Raw genomic sequence first — 21004 nt, forward strand, 5'->3', positions numbered from 1 at the left:
GATGGTACCTATTTATCTACTCGCATTTGCATGCTTTCGAACCACTAGGTTGGCGGGAGCTGGGACAAGCAATGGGCGCTCACTCCGTCACGTGGATTCGATCTTACAACTGCTTGGTCTTCTGACCCTGCAGCACAGGCTTCTGCGGTTTAGCCCACAGCGCCACCACGTATAATGAGTCCCAAAAGGAAGTGGTCGCTTCTACCTGAGATTCACACTCTTTCCATCTTGCTGACATTTCTTCTGCACTGGTGAGGATCTGGTCCAAGATAGATAGATAGATAGATAGATAGATAGATAGATAGATAGATAGATAGATAGATAGATAGATAGATAGATAGATAGATAGATAGATAGATAGATAGATAGATAGATAGATACAGACAGATAGATACAGACAGATAGATAGATACAGACAGACAGACAGACAGACAGACAGACAGACAGACAAAACTTTATTACTGTCAAAGACCAGCCAAGATAGTCCTATTGTTCTTTCTGAAATTACCAACAGGAAAAGGCTGAACTTTACATTTTCATAAAAGAGTGTTGTCTTCCAACAAATGCTATGGTAGCTAAAGTATCCCATTACTACTATACATCTTTGGTTTGAATACTTTGGTAATCTGATTTAGGAAGGAATAAACTCAGTCTGGCACATTCCTACAGTGATATCACTGTTATTTGCCTCTTCCTTCCTTTTCACCCAAATGTTCACTATCAGTCTTCCATGCTTCATACCCTAAGTCTCAACATAAATGTATATTATGCTATTCCTCTTGCTTTCCTCTTTAGCCTATTCCTTTTGAATTCATTGTATAGTACTATTCAATTACTACATTCTAGTCTTGAGTATCATCCCAGCAATTTCATTAAGGTCTATTAAATTATATTAAATTATATTCACCTTCCTATGTTAAAAATTCATGTTTTTTGTCTTGTTTCCCATGCTGTGTACTGTGGTATAAAGACAGGTGATGGTCTCTCCCTCCAGCTGTTTTATTATTGGTCCACGAGAGCGCAGCAATGATCTTGTGCTGGCAGAACAAATCAATATTCTATAAGGCAATTCTAAAAATGGGGTCAGGGCAAACAAAAAACGATTATGACCAAATTTTGACTAAATTTTGACCAAATTTGACACAGTTGTAGCAGACAACTTGCTTTTGCTCTGTACTAATTGGACAATGGGTTTTTGAGTTACAATTTCAAAAAATAAATCTGTGTTACTCTGCTTCCAGAAATAGATGACCCTAAATATCCCCAGATTTAAAACAGATCATATACATTGGAAAGAGCAATCTTGCCCCATCCACTTTTCAATACTCAGTACAAGATATAGACGTCCCTGTCCTGCCTCCTCCTCTGAATGGGCACCCACCAGAGGAGGTGGGGAAGGAAGTCCCCCTGACAGAACATCTATGTGTTAAAGTATGAACCATTATGAATCCCATCTCTACTCAGTACCATTCACAAACAGACTGTATGTATGTATGTATGTATGTATGTATGTATGTATGTATGTATGTATGTATGTATGTATGTATGTATGTATGTATGTATGTATGTATGTATGTATGTATGCATGTATGCATGTATGCATGTATGCATGCATGTGTGTGCGGTGGTGCCCCACATGACAACGATAATCCATCCCGGGAAAATTGCTTTTTAGCAAAATCGTTGTCATGCGAAAACCCTTTCCCCATCGGAATGCATTGAAACCTGGTTTAATGTGTTCTAATGGGAAAAATACCTCCTTGTCCAGTGAAGATCGCCCATAGGGAAGCCATTTTGCAAGCGCCGATGAGCTGTAAAAATGGCTGCCCTGCGAAGCATGAGTCCGGAAAACACAGGGCAGCCATTTTGCGAAGTCGAAAAAATCGTTGTCTTGCGAACAAACAGTTCGCGAAGCACGGACCTAATCAACGTCCAGCGAAAATCCCCCATTAAAATCACTGTTTTGCGAATCGCTGTAGCGATCGGAAAAAGTCATTGTCATGTGGGTTTGTTGTTTAGCGGGGTCGTCGTTTAGTGGGATACCACTGTATGTATGTATGTATGTATGTATGTATGTATGTATGTATGTATGTATGTATGTATGTACGTATAGTGGTGCCTCACTTAACAATTTCCCCACATTACGACGAAATCGCTGTACGATGATCTTTTTGCGATCGCAGTTGCGATCGCAAAACTATGGTCTAAATGGGGTTTTTTCACTTTGCGAAGATCAGTTCCTTGCTTCGGGAACCGATTCTTTGCATTACAATGATCAAAACAGCTGATCATCGGGTTTTCAAAATGGCCACCGGGTGCTTAAAATGGCTCCCCGCTGTGTTTAGGGATGGATTCTTCGCTATACAGGCAGCAAAAATGGCCACCGTATGGAGGATCTTCGCTGGACGGTGAGTTTTTACCCCATTGGAATGCATTGAATGGGTTTCAATGGGTTTCAATGGGGTTTTTAATTTCGTTTTACAATGTTTTCGCTTAACGGTGATTTTCCTGGAACAGATTATCAATGTTAAGCAAGGCACCACTGTATCTATGTATGCCTGCCTGCCTGCCTGCCTGCCTACCTACCCACCTGCCTGCCTGCCTGCCTGCCTGCCTACCTACCTACCTAGCCTTTCTCCTTGAAAAGGACCCAAGGTGGCTTATAGTGATGAAAGACAATATTTAAGTTGAAAACAATGAGTATACAATGGTGGTTAACAGCATAAAAAGACAATATTTCAAAAATTATGAACAATAAGAGGCTTTATTTATTGTTCATCATGAACAGGCAATATTAAGGCAAATATCAATAAATATATAAATCATTTTAAAACATCACTCTTGAGAAATGGAGAACTCAAAAATGGAAAACACAAGTAGTACTAAAAATCCAGTCAAAGCAGTAATGCAAAACAGTCTATCTAAAAATCACATACAGGTATCTGGTTACTGAGGGAAGGCTTGCTTGAAGAGGAAGGTCTTTGCCTGCTTGCAGAAGAATAGCAAAGATGGGCCCAGTCTAGCTTCCTGTGGGAGGGGGTTCCAAAGTCTGGGAGCAGCCACTGAGATGGCTCTCTCCTGTGTCCCCATCAGACACACCTGTAAGACCAAGAGAAAGGCCTCTCCTGATTATCTTAGCACCTGAATCGGCTCGTAATGGAGATATGGTCTTTGAAATAGTTTGGACCCAGTTAAAATCAGCACTTTAAATTGTGCACAGTAAAGCACAAAGCAGGAGAAAATCCCAGAATCTGACACCTTTTTTCCATCAGTTTAATACTTCTCATCCAAACATAAAGCAATTGACAGGGCTATTTTTCAACAAATTCTCTATTGCCTGGAGAAAATTTAATTTCACAAAATATTCAGAATGCTTAGAAGAAATGGTAGTGAACACAAGAGGTATCCTGTAGATTCTTTTGACTGTTGGCATAGGTGACACCAGTATTCAGGCTGGCCTTTGTTATGTAAAGTTTGGCAACTTTTTTTCTGTTAGTAGCATGGCACAATATTGTGCAGTGATAATGTGCCATCGCATGGCATTTTGTATCGTGGATACAGAAGCAAAATATCCTACATAAACCAGAGATTTTGGGAAGAACTGAATTATTTTTTTTTCCATCAACAGATTCTTTATATCATTGCCTTTGTGATTTGTTGATACTATTGTCACCAGCACATGGAGTCTCTCCCCTTTTTTCTAACTATGCCCCCAATTCAGTTTAAAACTCCCATAATCAGGTTTGTGAAACCCTTTGCATTTTCTTCTCAGAGTCCCCTTCACAGAACCACAGGCCATAAATCAAGAAGCCAAATCTTTCCTGATAGTACCATTTGTCCAGCTAACTGTTCACTTCTCATAATATTGTCTTTATTTTTTTCCCTCAGCTATAGCCTTCATCAGGGAGGGATGAAATAACTACTGGTGCTCCAAAGTCTTTCACCTTACTATGCAGAGTCTCATAGTCACTCGCAGTTCATTGAAGGCTATGCCTGGCCTGAAGGCAGTTCATGATATGGGGGTGCCTTCTACAAAGTTTTTGGGTGACGTTCTCCAATCCCAGTCCCAGAGCAGACCCATCTCCGGCTATATCCTTTGCCCCAGTGAAGATGAGAAGGAAGTGATTATGATTAGTAGATTCGATGGATCTTGGCAATCTGTCTTGCCATGAATCCTCATGCAAGGGCTATAGTACACTCTCACTCATTCTTTATGCAGTCTTATTTCGACCTACCAGGAAGTATGTTCCATTACAAGAAACACGTTTTATAGGACAACAAAGAAGTGATCCTGTAGATCTTGTATTGTCATGGAAGATGGATTGAGTAGTTCTTTTTTATTCCTCTTCCCCAACTTATTTTAGTGGCGATAAGAAAAATAAACATCCTTATTTCCAGACTGTGCACCAGTTACGTATATGAAGGGAATATCAATCTGTCTCTCCCTGCCCTGCCCCTCCCTGCTTCTCTTTCTGTCTCTCTGTCTCTCTGTCTCTCTCTCTCTCTCTCTCTCTCTGTATGTGTCTGAGTGTGTGTAAGTGTAAGAGAGATTCTGCAACAGAACAGTTGCCAGTCCCGAAGCCCAGTAACTGGCTTCATCTAAGACAGGTGCTTACTTTTCCTCCCCAATTTTTTATTTCTTTTTAATCTGTTGATTCCAGTGAAAGGGAATTAATTATGTCAGTTCTAAGGCAAGGGTCTTTTGGGGGCCATGACAAGAGAACTAGGGATATTGCTATCTGTGTATCCAAGCTGCCCGTAATTTACCTTTGCACATGTAACTTTGGCCCCTACTTCTCACAAAATACCATTGGCAATACATCTGTAGTAATGAAGCTTTCTGTCTGCAGGCTAGGAGGTTCTGAGATGAATTTAACTGCTGTCCCCCTGTCCAACCTTCTTTTTGACGTGTTGACACTTTAATTGTGATCCATCAGCTAGACTTTGTCCAGGTTTAGATTACAGTGGTGCCCCGCATAGCGAGGTCAATCCATTCCGGATTAACCCTCGCTATGAGGAAACATCGCTAAACGGGATGCAAAATGCCATTGGAACGCATTAAACTTAGTTTAATGCATTCCAATGGCTTCTATACTCACCATTAAGCGAAGTCTCCTCATAGCGCCGCCATTTTCGCGCCCTTGGTAAGCGAGGGCGGGGTGCGAAAATGGTTGTGGTGGCCATTTTGGGTCATCCGGCGGCCATTTTGGAACCGCTGAACAGCTGATTTCCTGGCGTCGCAATGCGAAGATCGGTAAGCGAAACACTTACCGATCTTCGCAATGTGAGTTTTGGCCATAGAGGCCATCGGTAAGCAATCGCATTAGCGATCTCAAAAAAGAGATCGCTATGCGATTTCGTCGTTATACTGTGCGCTCGTTAAGCAAGGCACCACTGTACATCCAAAAGCATACAGTTTGCTTTCAAAAAGAATGTACCAGTTCTGGTGTTTTTTCAAGTGTAATGGGTGATGCATATACTTTTTGAAAATAATAATACTTGAAAAGAAGAAGCATTATTGAAGAAAAATAAGGTGGATATTGTTTTTTTTTGCAAGAAACTCATCAATCAGAAGATGGAGTTAATGAACTTAAGTTGAATAATATAGACATTTATGAAAATAACTTTGAAACATCTAAATCTAGAGGTGTGGTAAACATAATTTTTAAAAATTGTGAATTCACAGTAAAACAGGTAGTAAAAGATTGTAATGGTAGATTTATAATAATACAGGGTAAATTGGGTTTGGAATAATGTACTTTGGTTAATGTTTACGCACCTAATACTAAACATGGAGATTTTTATGACATGGTTATTAAAGAAACGGAGAAGGTAAAGATGGATTATGTTATTATGGCAGGAAATTTTAATATGGTTATGGATAAGATAAACGATAAAACTTTTTATGATCGGAATGATGTTCTCCAAAGAAACACACTATTGAGCAAGAAGGTAAAACATTATCATTTGAAGGATATTTGGAGGGTAATGAAAGGTGATGAAAGAAGATATACTTATTTTTTCAGCAGTACATAAATTATTCCAGAATAGATTTTATATTCAAATCTCAAGATTTAATTTCTAGGATAGTTAATACTGAGATTCATTCTATAAAAATAACATATCATGCTTTGATTTCAATAGAGTTTGAGATTAAAAATATAAAGATTCTAAAAGATGGAGACTGGATATTAACATTTTCTAGTACTCAGAAGTAATAGAAAAGATAAAGAAAGAATAGTTAGAATTATGGACAATAAATGAAGCAGGAGGTACAAAATCAGGCCTGTTGTGGGATATGATGAAAGCAATTCCAAGAGGAATAGCAATAAGGGAATCATATAAACTGGAAAAAAAATTAAGGAGATAAACATGAAAAAAATGGAAGAAAATTGAGAAATTTGGAAAGCAATCCCCCCCCCCCCGAAAGAGATAGAAGAATATTGGTAGTAATTCAGGCAAAAAGAAAGGAACTAGAAAATTTAGAGATAGAGAAAGTTCAGAGGGATTTGATGTATATGAAGAGGATTTTTTTGAATTTAACAATAAAAATTCAAAATTATTAGCTAGAGTGAGCAAAAATAGAAGATTAAAAATACGATTGGGGTAATTAAAGATAAAACGGGTAAGAGGTATAATATAATGAAAGATAAATTGAAGGTATTTCAAGAATTTTATCAGAAATTATATAAAAGAAACAACGTGTTGAAAGAGGATATAGAAAATTATATACATGAGAATTTAAAAACCAATATATTGGATTGTGACAAAAGAATATTAGAAGAAGAGACTAAAGAAGAAGAAATTGCTGAAGTTATTAATAAATTGAAAAATGGTAAAACATCAAGCTTTGACAGATTGGGTCCAGTATATTATGAACATTTTAGTTTCATTTTTATACCTAAGCTAGAAATGCTTTATAATAAAATATTGGGAGACAATGCCACCTTGGATACATTCATTAACGATTCTTATTCCAAAACCCAACAAGGATCTAAAAGACCTGGAATCTTATAGACCGATATCTTTAATAAATCAAGATGCAAAGATTTTTACTGCTATATTAGAAAATAGATTAAATAGATTAATAGCAAATTATATTAAAGAGGACCAGTGTGGCTTTATAAAGGAAAGGCAAATGGATAATTTAAATAGGAGACTTTTGAATATTATATATGTGGTAGAAAAGGAAAAAATAAAGGCAACTGATCTATCATTAGACATATCTAAGGCCTTTGATTGTGTGGGTTAACATTAAAGCAGCTTTTAAAGGGTTGGGGATTTGGCAGAAGATTTATTGGGGTTATAGATCAATTATATTCAGATAATACTTCAGAAATAATGATTAACAATGGTTTAACAGAATAGATTTTTCTAGGCCGAGGTACAAGACAAGGCTGTCCACTGTCACCAATATTGTTTTGTATGATCTGTTAGCTAATTCAATAAGAAATTATGAGTTAATTAAAGGATTAGGTAACAATGATACAATTAAGATAAATTTAATTTGCTGATGATTCATTATTAATGATTAAAAACCCATTAGAAAGTATGGATAGAATTGAAAATAATTTAGAAAAATTTGGGGAAATAACAGTGTGGCGGAATGCCCACGTCACTTCTGTCCATCATTTGGAGCTCAAGTGCAGGAGCCTATGATAGGACAGGAGGGGTGGAGTTAGAGTGACAGTTGGGGAGTTAGACACACACACACACACACACACACACACACACACACACACACACACACACACACACAGAGAGAGAGAGAGAGAGAGAGAGAGAGAGAGAGAGAGAGAGAGGGAGGGAGGGAGGGAGGGAGGGAGGGAGGGAGGGAGCGTTAGAGAGACAGAGGAGTAAGGGAATGGAAGTGAGAGAGTTAGGACATTGAATTGAGAGAGTTAAGACAGATTGGAAAATTGGAGTGTTACAGAGAATAGGAGAGAGTTAAAAGGAATAGGGAATAGATAGATGATTAGAGAATATTGTTAAAGAGGTTACTGTGAATAAAAACACATACAAGTAAATGTGTAATCAAATCCAATTTAATGAATAATCCTCAACATCTGTGATTTACTTATCAATTAAATGATCAATAAACTTGTTATATTGGCAGCATGTGTCTGAGATATATTTGGTATATTGTGGACTACATCCACTGGTGGCAGCGTAAAAAGAGGCAACTCATCCTGAGGGTGGACCTGAGTTTGGGGACAACAAACAAGGGACACTAGGGGGATGTGACAGACAGGATTAACTATTAATTGGCAAAAAAACACAAGTCATGATGTTTAATCACAATAAATATGAACAAGAAAAGTTTGTTAATAAATATGGTTTTAAAATGTGCAATTATATTAAATATTTAAGTATCAATATAGTTAAGGTGACTCAAAAATTAAAGGAGCAAAATTTTAATAAATTAAAAAGCAACATTAAAGATAAATTGCAGGAGTATTCTGAATTGAAACTATCATGGTTTGGGAGAATCGCTATGGTCAAATTGAAAATATTACCAATAATAACTTTTTTATTTAGGGTGCTCCCAATACAATTAGAAGAAGAGGATTTTAAGTATTGGCAGGGACTAAGAAACATGTTAAATGTCTGGAATAGATACAAAAAGAAATTTTGTCCCTTTACTTCACCACTAAAATTAGTGACAGAGATAGAAAATTTTCCAGCAAACTTGAAGGGCTTTGTTGATTTGTTCAAGGATAAGAAGATTGCCAGATTGAACAATTGTATGATTAAAATGAGAGTGAAGGATCAAATTATAGTTAAACTTCAAACTAATAAATTATCATGGTATAATTATATCTAACTAGATAGATGGACTATTGAATGGTTGAGGACTAATGGCATATGCAGAGAATGTACTAAGTATGAACAATTTCTATCATCACATGAAGATATGCAGAAGGATGCTTTGAGGAAGGGAGTAGTAAGTAGAATTTATAACCTAATTTTGGATCAGGAGGAAAATGAAACGGGAGTAGAAGGATTGAAATCAATCTGGGAACATGATTTAAAGAGAGAAATCAGAACAGAGGATTGGGCAAAAATTAGGAAGATGAGAATTTTAAGATTAATGTCGGCAAGAATAAAGAATTAAAAAAATAATTTAAGGTGGTACATGATACTGATGAAATTGAACATAATAAATTCAGACTGTTCTAAGGCCTGTTGGAAATGTAATGAAGAAATTGGCAAGTATTATCATATGTGGTGGGTGTAAATTGATTCAGAAATTTTGGAAATTGATTTTTAAGGAAATATGTGATATATTTGGAAAAGATATTGAATTCAACTCAAATTGCTTTGCTGTCAATATTTGATAAGTTAGAACTTGATTATTGCTCAGAGGAATTGCTTTCTAATTTTATGACAAATGCTAGAATATTAATAGCTAGACACTGGAAAGACAAATATGATATTAAATTAGAAGATTGGTATAATGAAGTATGAGACATTGTGTTAAATGACAAATTGACCACTGAACTTAAGATAAAAGGGGGAAATTTTTTATGCTATTTGGAATAGATTTATTGAATTTGTATTAGTGAAAGGAAAGGGGAAAGCCTCGAAGCAACAATTTTGGAAAGGAAATTCATAATAAAATAATTGCTCCAAAGGGTCCCGTGGGTATGGGGGGGGGGACTGTGGTTTAGATTGTATTAGTAAGCATTTTGTATTTGTTTTGTTTTGGAAATTTAATAACTAAATAAATAAATATTTCAAAATTATTGCCACTGCCTTGGGGGGTGCGCTGTGTTTTAGATTGTTACTAAGTATTTTGTATTGTATTTGTTGTGGAAAAATAAAATATATTTTAAAAAGAGAATAATAATTCTTATTTTCAACATAATTTCATTGGTGCAAGTGCAGTTGTTGTAGTTTAGCATATGCAAATCGTGAAACAAAGACAATTATCAGTATAACAAACAATTGAAAACCATTTCTTTATAAATCTCAATGTTAAATAATTAATAATAATAATAATAATGCCATCAAGTCTATTATTATTATTATTATTATTATTATTATTATTATTATTATTATTATTATTATTATTATTATTATTATTATTATTTAGTTTTAAAGGACATTCAAAATTTAAATCATATTGTTTTCATGTTTTGTTCTAGATACAGCTCCTGCTTTGAATTCCATAAAGTATTGTAAGTATATGTCTTTGTTCTTGCTTTATTATACTTTATATTCATTTACAGTAATATGTTTGTTATGTTATACTGTATATTATGTAACACATGTTATATGTTTATTTGTATGTGAAGAACACGTTTCTGAGAGAAATATCCAGCTGTAATGCTTCGACTTCCCTCTAAATCCTTCAAATATTTTGTCTGAGGGGAAGTTTGTAACCCATCTCTTCCTGCTTTAATTTAAATTTGCTTAAGATAAAATGTCAGTGGTAGCTGAAATATGAAGGTTAAAACTAAACAAGATATTGGATGGAGACATTTTGAGAACTAAGATATAAAACAAAAAAAAGCAGTAAGCTGATCTTTTACTTTTATAATCCATGGTTCCTTTCCAATGCACGATTTCCACCGTCAAAAGTATCTTCTGCAGTTATGTGTAATTGATAACAGTGGTGTAAAGAACTATGCTGATATATCCTTGAAACATCTTAAAATAGTGGTTGGTGTTTTTTTTTCTTTTCTTTTCTTAATAAAAGAGCCTTTTTGGAAAGCAAGAATTCTGTGAATATGAATTAGAAAGTTTGAAAAGTAACCAAGTAAAGTAATTGTCAAATTGCTATCCTAATGTTCAAGTTGAGCTTTTCCACACAGGAAATTTGGGGAAATAGTTTTTCTGTGCCCTCCCATTCATTCATAAAAATTATCCTGGCAGGCAGCCAACTTCACCTGCTCTTTATCTGTGATACAAGTGGCAATTTTGTTTTTACCATTTGCTGTTTCCCTTGCCACTCACTCTGTGCAGTTGATTCCTGTCAGTTCCATAACCATTTCAGCATCAAGTAAAAATAAGTTACTCTTGGTTCTAGTGCAGTTTCTGCATGATTGCTATGCTCCACTTTTTTGTCTGTTTGTTTGAACTGGTGTTTTGTGTTCTGCTGTGTAATATGACAACAAAATATGATAGTCCTCTTTTGTCAGATGGCCTTTTCTTTGAATTTATATACAAAAATAGCAATAGTTGTTAATGAGCTGTATGTGTGGTTATCTTTTTTAAAATGTAGGTGTGGATTTTAACAAGTAACATGAATAGATTGGGGCCAGCTTACACATATTTTGATGAGACATCCTACAGCTTGTGATGTCATACTCCTGTTTTGTTTGGGGGGGGTTGGGTTTTTTTAACGTGTAAAATATATTATATAACAGAATACAGGATGATGTGAGACTTTGAAGCACTCAGCATCTCTTTGGTGATTAAATGAACCTGCATGAATCACTGTACCGGTGGTTTGTGCACATCTTTGCTCAAGGTGTCTCTCATTTGGGGAGGATGGTCCTGAATGTCTGATTAAATAGGACTGTTAGTTTGTAAGACCTGAGCAGAGCTGTTGACCTTTTGGAGGTGACCTGTGTTTCTGTGCACAATTCAAAGTGCTGGTTCCAACTGATAAAGTCTTAAACAGCTTGGATCAAAGCTGTTTCAAAGACTGAGTGTCCCTTTATGAACGTGCTCCGGATCATCATGAGAGATCTTTCTCTTGGTCTCACCACCTTCACAGGTGCATTTGGTGGGGACACAGGAGAGGACCTTCTCTGGTGCTCCTCCCATACTTTGGAACTCCCTACCACAGGAGGACAGGGAGACCTCATCTTTGCTGCTTTTCCAAATGTCGGCGAACATTCTTCTCTTCTGGCAAGCTTTCCTTCACTGACTGGCTGCCTAAGTGGGGTTGTTAAATGGACTGTTGTGCCTTACTGTTTTGAATGTCTTTTTGTTTTTTGTTTACTGTGTTCTGGTGTTGTATTTGTTTGATCTTTTTTACTTACTCTTTTTTGTTTATATACTGTATTGTCTTTTAATGATCTAAGCTGCCTTGAATCCTTTTTAAGGAGAAAGGAGGGGGGAAACATTTTAAATAAATAAATAGGAAGTGACTTGACTGCATAAAACAACATAACATGATCTCATGTCACTCACAACTGAAATAAGAATGTACATTATGCAATTCCTCTGTCTCTTTGGAAAAATATACAGTGTTCAAATGCAACTTTCAATTTTTCATTGTGAAAATGGTGTCCCAATTCAAGTTTCATGATAGGCCATTCCCTTTTACCCACAGACAGGGTTGGCAAGATAACCCACTGTCTGACCTTGCCACAAAAACTCTACATAAATGTATTATCAGCCAATTCCTCATGGCATCATACAGGCAAACATTCCAGAGCAGCTCTTTTCTTCCTAACTCCTACGTGAACTACCGCGCACCACGCTAGGTTCCCATCTCCAAAATTTTATGTGATACTCCTCTAACAATTTCAAATTCAAACTCAATTTCGTCCTTCCTGGGCCAATGCAAATTTGCCAGTGCCATAATCCACCAGCAGAGTTCTTTTTGGGCCTAACCCTCCAGCACAGGCATGCAATGTGTTTCCAGAATTCTCAGAGCCAGAAGGCAAGAAGGAGACAAACGAATACGTCTCCTTGCTGCCGTGTGTATACACCTATCCACAGTGAGCTCTGTGAAATTTTATTTAAACACTCCTGGAACAGGGAGGGGGCAGGAGAACTTATATTATCCATATAGCAAGGCAATTAAAATTTTTGTTTTGTTTTGCATTTAAAGCAATGAAAATAACTTTTTCTTCTTTTTGCCTATAGTTAGGCAAATCTTTTAATTTGACTTTCCCTTCACCCCACCCCAGACACATACCTCAGGGATAAGCAGGTAGCAGAATATGGTGCCAGTACATATGGGCTGCTGGTCACCAGCTCTGGAGGAGAATGAGCAGATGGAAAACTATGATGCTGCCATGCATACATGGTATGGGTTCCCTAGGACCAGGTGGAGCACCAAATTCAAACTTCCTATTACAAGAGCTTTTCTTGGTAGTTAAAGGAAATACCCACTCCAAAGTACTCTTCATGACTTAAGCACCACCACCACCACCACCACATCCTCTGAGACTCACCATCTCTCCCTAAGCCTTTCTAACCAAGTGAATACAGTTAAAAAAAACCCCAGCAGTATAGTGTACACAGGTTGCACCCACTACACTAACTGCAACGATACCCCACATACACACTCACACCCACCCACCCCACTGCCTATTTACTAGGCTGTCTTGCTAGCACAGCCCTAGTAGTAGCTAGTTTATCCCAGCTAATCAGCTGGCAACCCCCACCCATGTAAGGATGTGCAATGCCTGCTTCCCAGGGACCCGCCCAGACTATCTAGCATGGAAAAAGTGGAATTAAGAAGTTCAGTTTCAGAAGATCAAACAACTGCAACAACCATGCAAGTAGACCAAACCTGGCCCATCCCCACCCAGCCTGGCCTATCTTTAGACCAAATTGCAAAGCAAGATCTCCACAACTCCACAGGAAGCATTTGACTACCCCCCAGCATACACAGGCCACACAAAGATGCTGTTTCAGCTAAGAAGATACCCCTACCACCAGCAGTGCCAGTCCTAAACAGAGAAGAAAAAGGAAAATTCACACCTATTCATCAACAATTGAAAAAACATTAAGCTCCAAACAATTAGAAAGAGAAAAATAGAACTTTATACAGTATTTATAACTTATAACTTTCACTGCACCCACCCAGAGCACAGTGGAGAGACCCTCTTTGAGCGTGAGCACAATAAAAGAAAAATAAGGGAGGAGATAATAGCCCTCACCCTCCCACAGAAATAAGCAGTCACTCAAAATACCATCAAGGTATGTTATTGTCACACACCCCCAGTTCCCCTGCTTGTTCTTCCACACAACCCAGGATCACTTTCGGGTATGACATTATTTCTCAACCCTTTTCCGCTGCCACCAGAGGAGTTATTCCTCACTATACCAAATATGACTCTTAAATCAGTGTTATTCAATAAAATAATGTTTATTTAAGTGTTTATAAATCAATCATGTAACGTAAATCATGGATGGTCTTATTTTATTCATTCAATCAACTGTGCTTTGGTAACATTTATATTTGCTTAGGTAGAATCATGTTAATCAAGGTATTTATTCATTTCATATCTTGTTCTCTATCTCTCTGTTCTTCTCTAACACAAGACTGGTCCTAACTGCCTAAACTGCTTCTCTCTAACTCAAGTCCCTAACTCATCCCTAACTGAAACTCTAACTGACCTTTAACTGACTTCCATTCTTCTTATATTTCCTTAGTCCCGCCTCTTTTGTACAACCATTGGCTGCTGAATCAGGGTTCCATTGTGATGGACAGGAGTGGTCACAGTTATCTGTGAACCTTTAACTGAAAGAATTAAATACAGTGGAAATTATAGCCAACCAAAGATCTGGAAAGAAGAGCCCTCCCTTGCCAAAGGAATCTAGCAAGCAGAAAAAATATCACCCAAATTCATCTTTTAACAGAATCAAAATAATATACATACTAAATTAGCCGAAAAGTTATGTAGTATACAATAGGGAAAAACAGTGCAACCTGCTGAAATAAATTTAGCAAACAGAATACTATAGTCCCTCCAAATATTCAACTTTAAAAAGGATAAATATATACATAAAAATAGCAAAATAGCAATGTAAAAAACAGTGCATACACACACTCATACACATAAGAGAAAGACATAACAAGCACAGACATGCGCACATACACCCACAGAGCCCTCTGTCCCAAAACCAAGGAAAAACAAGCAAACAAGTCATAGAATAATAGAGTAATGAATTTGGAAGGGAGGGGCTATATGGCCATTAAGTCCAATCCCCAGCTCAATGCAGGAATACAAATCAAAGCATATCTGCCAGGTCTACATTTTTCTTGAGTTTCTCCAGTGTTGGAGCACTAACCACCTCTCTCCAGGTTCAATTGTTGTACTACTCTAACAGTTAGGATGTGTTTCCTAATATTCAACTGAAATCTTCCTGTAACTTGAGCCCATTGCTGCATGTTCTGAACTCTGGGATGATCAAGAACAGAACCTGCCCCTCTGTATAATAGCCTTTCAATTATTTGAAAAGTGCTATCATATCTCCCCTCAGTCTTCTTTTCTCAAGGTGAAATATGCCCAGTCCTTTCCTCATAGAATCGTCGTAGCGTTGGAAGGGGCATTGGAGGTCTTCTAGTCTAACCCCCTGGCCAAGGCAGGAGGAAGCCCTCATAAGGTTTGGTTTCCAGCCCCCTGATCATGCTTATTGCCCTCCTTTGAACTTGTTTCTGTTTGTCAGCACCCTTTTTTTTGAAGTGTGGTGTCCAGAACTGGACACAGTAGTTAAGATGAGGCCTAACCAGTGCTGAATAGAGGAGAACTAGCACCTTGTGGGATTTGGAAATTATACTTTTGGTAATGCAATCTAAAATAGCATTTGCCTTTTTTGTAGCCACATCACATTGTTGTCTCATATTCAATTTGTGATCTGCAACAATTCCAATATCCTTCTCACTTGTAGTGTTTCTGAGCCAGGTATCCCTCATATTGTAACTGTGCATTTGATTTCTTTTTTTTCTAGGTGCAATACAGTGCTAAAGTCTATCTAGATCATTTTGAATTTTGTTCCTTTCTTTCAGAGTATTAGCTATTCCACCCAATTTTTGTGTCATCTGCAATTTAATGACATGCTCCAGATCATTAATAAAAATGTTGAAGGGTGCTTGGCCCAGAACTGAACCTTCTGATATCCCATTTCTTAACCCCTTCCCAGTTTGAGAAGGAGCCATTAATCGTCAGCCTCTGAATTTGATTCTGTACCCAATTGTGTAGCCACCTGATAGATGTTCTATCCATCTCACACCTAGTTAGCTTGCTAATCAGAATATCATGGGGCACTTTGTCAAAGCTTTGCTGAAGTCAGGATAAACTATGTCTCCAGCATTCTCTGTCAGGGAGTTTATTCAATCAAAAAATAAGATAAGATTAGTCTGATCGGATTTGTTCTTGACAAATCTGTATTGGCTTTTAGTTATTACTGCACTGTTTTCTAGATGCTTTCATGGTGACCATTTTATAATCTGTTCCAGAATTTTCCCTGGGACTGATGTCAGGCTGACTGGTCTGTAGTTCCCAGGTGTGAAGCTGGAGTACCACCAGAGGTGCTCCACAGAGTATACTGTCCGTCTCTTCATGAGAAAGCACTGAGGGACACATGTCTGACATAATAGGACTATGTGTAGCAAAGGAGACAACAGAGAATGCTAGTTCAGCAGGAAAAGAAGAGGGGATAAAAGGAAGGAGAGAAGAGAGGGAAAGGTTTTTGGAGATAGAAGTGGGAGAAGCATGCTGGGCAGAGAAAGAGGAGAAAGCAGAGGAAAAGAAAGATTTAATAGAATTAGTACAAGAAGACCCCTGGACAGGGGGGTGGGTAGAGTTCGAAGTATCCAGGGAGTATGCAGAGAAAGAGTAGGAGAGACAATTGTATAGAAAGCTACCCTATTGGGGGGAAACAGAAGAGAGAGAAAGAAGAAAGTGATTCAAAGCCTTGCAGCAGCAGGAAACCCAATGGAGAGTGCAAACAAAGTATGGAGAATCCTGGGAAACCCCGTGGGTCCAGTCCATTTCGACCCAAGTTGAGGCAAGTCCCAGGCAAAAAGGGATGGGAGCCACAGGTGGGCTGGGTTTTGCGCGCGCGCGCGCACACACACACACACACGCACGCACGCGCACACGCGCGCACAGAGAGAGAGAGAGACAGACAGACAGACAGACAGACAGACAGACAGACACACACACACACACACACACACACACACACACACACAGACACACACACACACTGTAATGCCAAACATAGCAGCACCTGAAGCCTCAGGCACTTCACCTAAATGGTATGGCCAAGTTTGGAGTTCTTCGCCCTTAATGTTAAAGGGGAAATTGTTAGAGTTTGAAGATGACAAGTGTTATGAGACATCTCTGAAGCAAGAGGCAGACACTTCTGTTAGTAAAGACATTGATAAGATGTTGAAGAATAAAGAGGTTTTATTAGAAAATTATGAAGTCCATGACTCGTCTTTACACCACACCATTCCAAAAGGAGATAAAGAGGCTGAACGGAATCACACCAGGTTCCTCTTTTTTGCCCGTTTTGAAGATACAGACAACATTCGCCTTCCTCCAATCATCTGGCACCTCAGCCATTTCTCATGATTTCGAGAAAATAATGGACAGTGGTTCTGAGAGTTCTTCAGCCAGTCCCTTCAATACTCATGGATGCAGTCTATGAAGTAGAATCCCACCCAATCCCTCAAATATGGTTATTGGGGAGAATTCTTTTCCCGATGCCTCTCTGATGATTTCTCACTCATGCAGCAGGTCAGGCACAGTCCACAAAAGGTAGGCACTCTAAGCAGCAGCAAAAGTATAGGAAAAGAAACATTGTCCCTCCAAAATCAATAAAAAAGGGTGGAGGGTTAGGAAGAAATCTGAAATGGAAGCACTAAGCAAAGAAGCAATGAGTCCATTATGAGAAAATGTTCAAATCCAAGATGGAGGGTATCAGAGAGAAGATCAGTTTAACTAGAGCAGTCCCAGAAGCAAAGGGCAGGCACATTTGCTTTCCAAACCCTTTTAAAGATTCAAACTCCCTGTTTGCTGGATGTTCTGAATCCTGATTGACAGCTGACAACACTTGTTGCAAGACTAGTTGATTTTTGTATATGTGTGTCAAATGGTAAAATGAATGAGGAAATCCAACTGAAACCCCAAATTTTCATGTTTCTCTCAATGATTCACATTTTAGAGACTGTTTTGGAAACGAACAAAAAGACATGAAAATGAAAGTGAGATCCTCTTTCACATTATTTTTCATTTGTGACAACACAAAACTCCCATCACTGGCGACTATTTCTAAAGGAACAAATAATACAGTGGTGCCTTGCTTAACGAGGATAATTCGTTCCAGCGAAATCACTGTAGAATGAAATCCTTGTTAAGCGAAATAAAAAAGCCAATTGAAATGCGTTGAAAAACCCTTCAGTGCATTCCAATGGGCTGAAAACTCACCGTCCAGCAAAGATCCTCCATAGGGGTGGCCATTTTTGCTGCCTGTAAAGTGAGGAATCCATCCTAGAAAACAGCGGGGGGGGGCATTTTGTACACCCGGCGGCCATTTTGAACCCCAACCATCAGCTATTTTTAGATCGTCGTAATGCGAAAATCAGTTCCCGAAGCAGGGAACCGATCGTCGGGAAGCGAAAAAAGCCCATTTAAAACATTTTGCGATCGCTTTTCCAATCGCGAAAACCTAATCGTCAAGCGATTTCCTCGTTAAGTGAGGCAATCGTTAAGCGAGGCACCACTGTACTTAGGCTGGCTTCTGGTCCATTTATATTCCTGTGGAAAGCGTCTGTCTTAACCTTTAAACACCTAAACTGGCTTGGACCCTTGGGGAGGTATTTAAAAACATTTTAATTTTAAATAAAGTTTTAAATATGTTTTGGGGAGAATTCCAGTGACAACCAGGTCCCTGTCAGTGGACCATATCGCCTCCCACCAAACCTTGCTGTGTTTCAGACATCTAGCTCTCCAGTGGACCAGTGAGGAGCCATGTTGGACTTTGAGTGGGTGAACGAGATAGAAAGCCTGGGAAAAGAGAAAAGATCCCTGGAGGAGAAAAGAGGGAGAGGGAAAGAAAAACTTACAAAAGGGAAGCTAAGGAAGGTAGAAGATGAACCTGTGGGGGAAGTTATTGCTCAAAAGGATGATCTAGAGAGAGGTCTCAAAAGGCTTAGAATCAGGTGAGCCAGAAAATTGGGGTGACACGGTGGAAGAACTGGGGATGGAGTCCTGCCTTGCAGAGATGGGGAAACTGGGAATAGCAGAACCTCAAGTGGGTTGGAGTATGTCTAGAAAGAAGATCCCGGAACAAGATCAGGGATCTTGTCCCCGAGAGTCCCAAAGACAGGAGCAGAATGCCTGTGTAATTTGAAACCCTCTCTGAATTCCTGGCTTAACAACCGAGTGAACACTTGTCAAACTTCCCAGCAGTGAGAAAAGGAGATGGGGAAGAAAGGGGGACTCCCCCCTTTATTTGACCATTGTTCACATCAGCCATCCCCACTGTGGCATCCCTTGCTTAGCATACCTTAACTTAGAGGTCTAAGCAAGTGGGAGACAAAAGACTACTTCCCATGGACACAGGGAGGAGGAAATTATTAGGAGAGACAAGGGAAGGACGGAGACTAGTCTGGATATAATTAAAAAGAATTCTGAAAAGTTTAATGTTTTTCCTATTTCTGAGTTAACGCCCAGTGTAATAAATCCTGTTAATTTGAATTAAATCATGTGTGTGACTATGTAATAAAATATAGAAGAAGGTAATCTCAGAGGTCCCATAGCAGCTGGGAGGATGCATGTATGCATAGTTTTAAATCTTATTCAATATGTTTTAACTAATTTTGGTGTTTAAATTTTTTTGTATAGTGCCTTGGATCTCCACATGGGAGAAAGGTGGGATTAAAAATCAAAGAAATAAACCCCAAAATATGTATTTCTGTGTAATTTAGAGTTATGTGGAAAGACTTATAAGAGGAGTTACATATTTATTTATTTATTTATTAGATTTATACCCCACACCATCTGGCAGCCAGGCCACTCTGGGCAGCTAATGACAAGACAAACACAATATTAAAACACAATAGGTAAATGATACAAACATTCAACAGATACAATAGTAGTCGGATAAATTAAAACAGATGGCTATGAAGATGGTAGAAAGGACGATGAAAGGATGCCAAAAAGGATGATAAAAGGGAAGCAGAGATACCAGCAAATTAATGCTCAGGGAAAGCCTGACGGAAGAGCCAAATTTTCAATGCTCATTTAAACCCGTCCAACAAGGGTGCAGACAGATCTGGCTGGGAGCAGTCATTCTGCTAGATACTGAGGTCCTAAACTTTTAGGGCTTTGAATGTTATCATCATAACCTTGAAGCCGATACAGAAACAAACTGGTAACCAATGAAGGGCGGCCAGAATGGGGGAGATGTGCTGAAATTTCTTCACCCCAGTTATTAATCTGGCCGCCGAATTCTGAAACAATTGTAGTCTCCACATCAGCCTCAAGGGTAGCCCCATGTAGGGAGCAATGCAGTATTCTATTCTTGAAATTACGAGTGCATGAATCAAAATTGTGAGTGCCCTCATGTCTTGATAGGGAAATGAAGATGGAAATGGGCTGCCCGGACCACAGATGGCACCTGAGTTTCCATGGTGAGATCCGGGTCCAAACAGATGCCCAAGCTGCGAACCTCATTCTTCATGGGAAGAGTCACTCCCCCAAAGGAAAGTGAGTTTCCCAACCCACTGACACCAGGGCTACTCACGCACAAGATTTCCATCTTGTCTGGATTCAACCTCAGTCCATTTACCCTCATCCACTCCAGAACGGTCCCCAAGCAGTGTTCAAGGGATGCAGTTGGAGAAAAAGAGAGGTAGAGCTGGGTGTCATTAGCATACTGATGACACCGAGCCCCACAACTGTGGATAACCTCACCCACCAGCCTCCTATAGATATTAAATAGCATTGGCGAGATGATTGAACCCCACAATTGAGGATACATAGGGTGGAAGTCATCTCACCAAGCTACACTCTCTGGGGATGGTCCCCCAAGAAGGAACAAAGCCATGCCAAAGCGAGGCCGCTGATCCCCAGCTTGGAGAGCCACCCCAGGAGGATACTGTGGTCGACGGTATCAAAGGCCGCTGAGATATCGAGGAGTATCAACAAGGACATATTGCCCCTGTTGGCCTCCCTCAGGAGGTCATCCTGCGGGGGATCCTGTGCTGTTTCCATACTGTGCTGTGGCCTGAAGCCCAACTGGAACGGATCAAGGGCATCAGTTTCCTCCAGGAGTGCCTGAAGCTGATCAGCCACCACCC

General features: G+C 38.9%; 1 protein-coding gene across 6 annotated transcripts in view; it reads left to right on the plus strand.

The window, feature by feature from the left end:
- The window catches only part of GLI3 (GLI family zinc finger 3), a 445483-nt gene that overhangs the window by 171959 nt on the left and 252520 nt on the right, over positions 1 to 21004 (plus strand). For all 6 annotated transcript variants that reach the window (XM_078377471.1, XM_020798430.3, XM_073003750.2 and 3 more), the window contains one exon: positions 10149 to 10181. In XM_078377471.1, coding sequence (XP_078233597.1) covers positions 10149 to 10181 — 33 coding nt within the window. The remainder of the gene's footprint in view (positions 1 to 10148; positions 10182 to 21004) is intronic.

Source organism: Pogona vitticeps, chromosome 6, assembly GCF_051106095.1.
Source record: "Pogona vitticeps strain Pit_001003342236 chromosome 6, PviZW2.1, whole genome shotgun sequence".
NCBI lineage: Eukaryota > Metazoa > Chordata > Lepidosauria > Squamata > Agamidae > Pogona > Pogona vitticeps.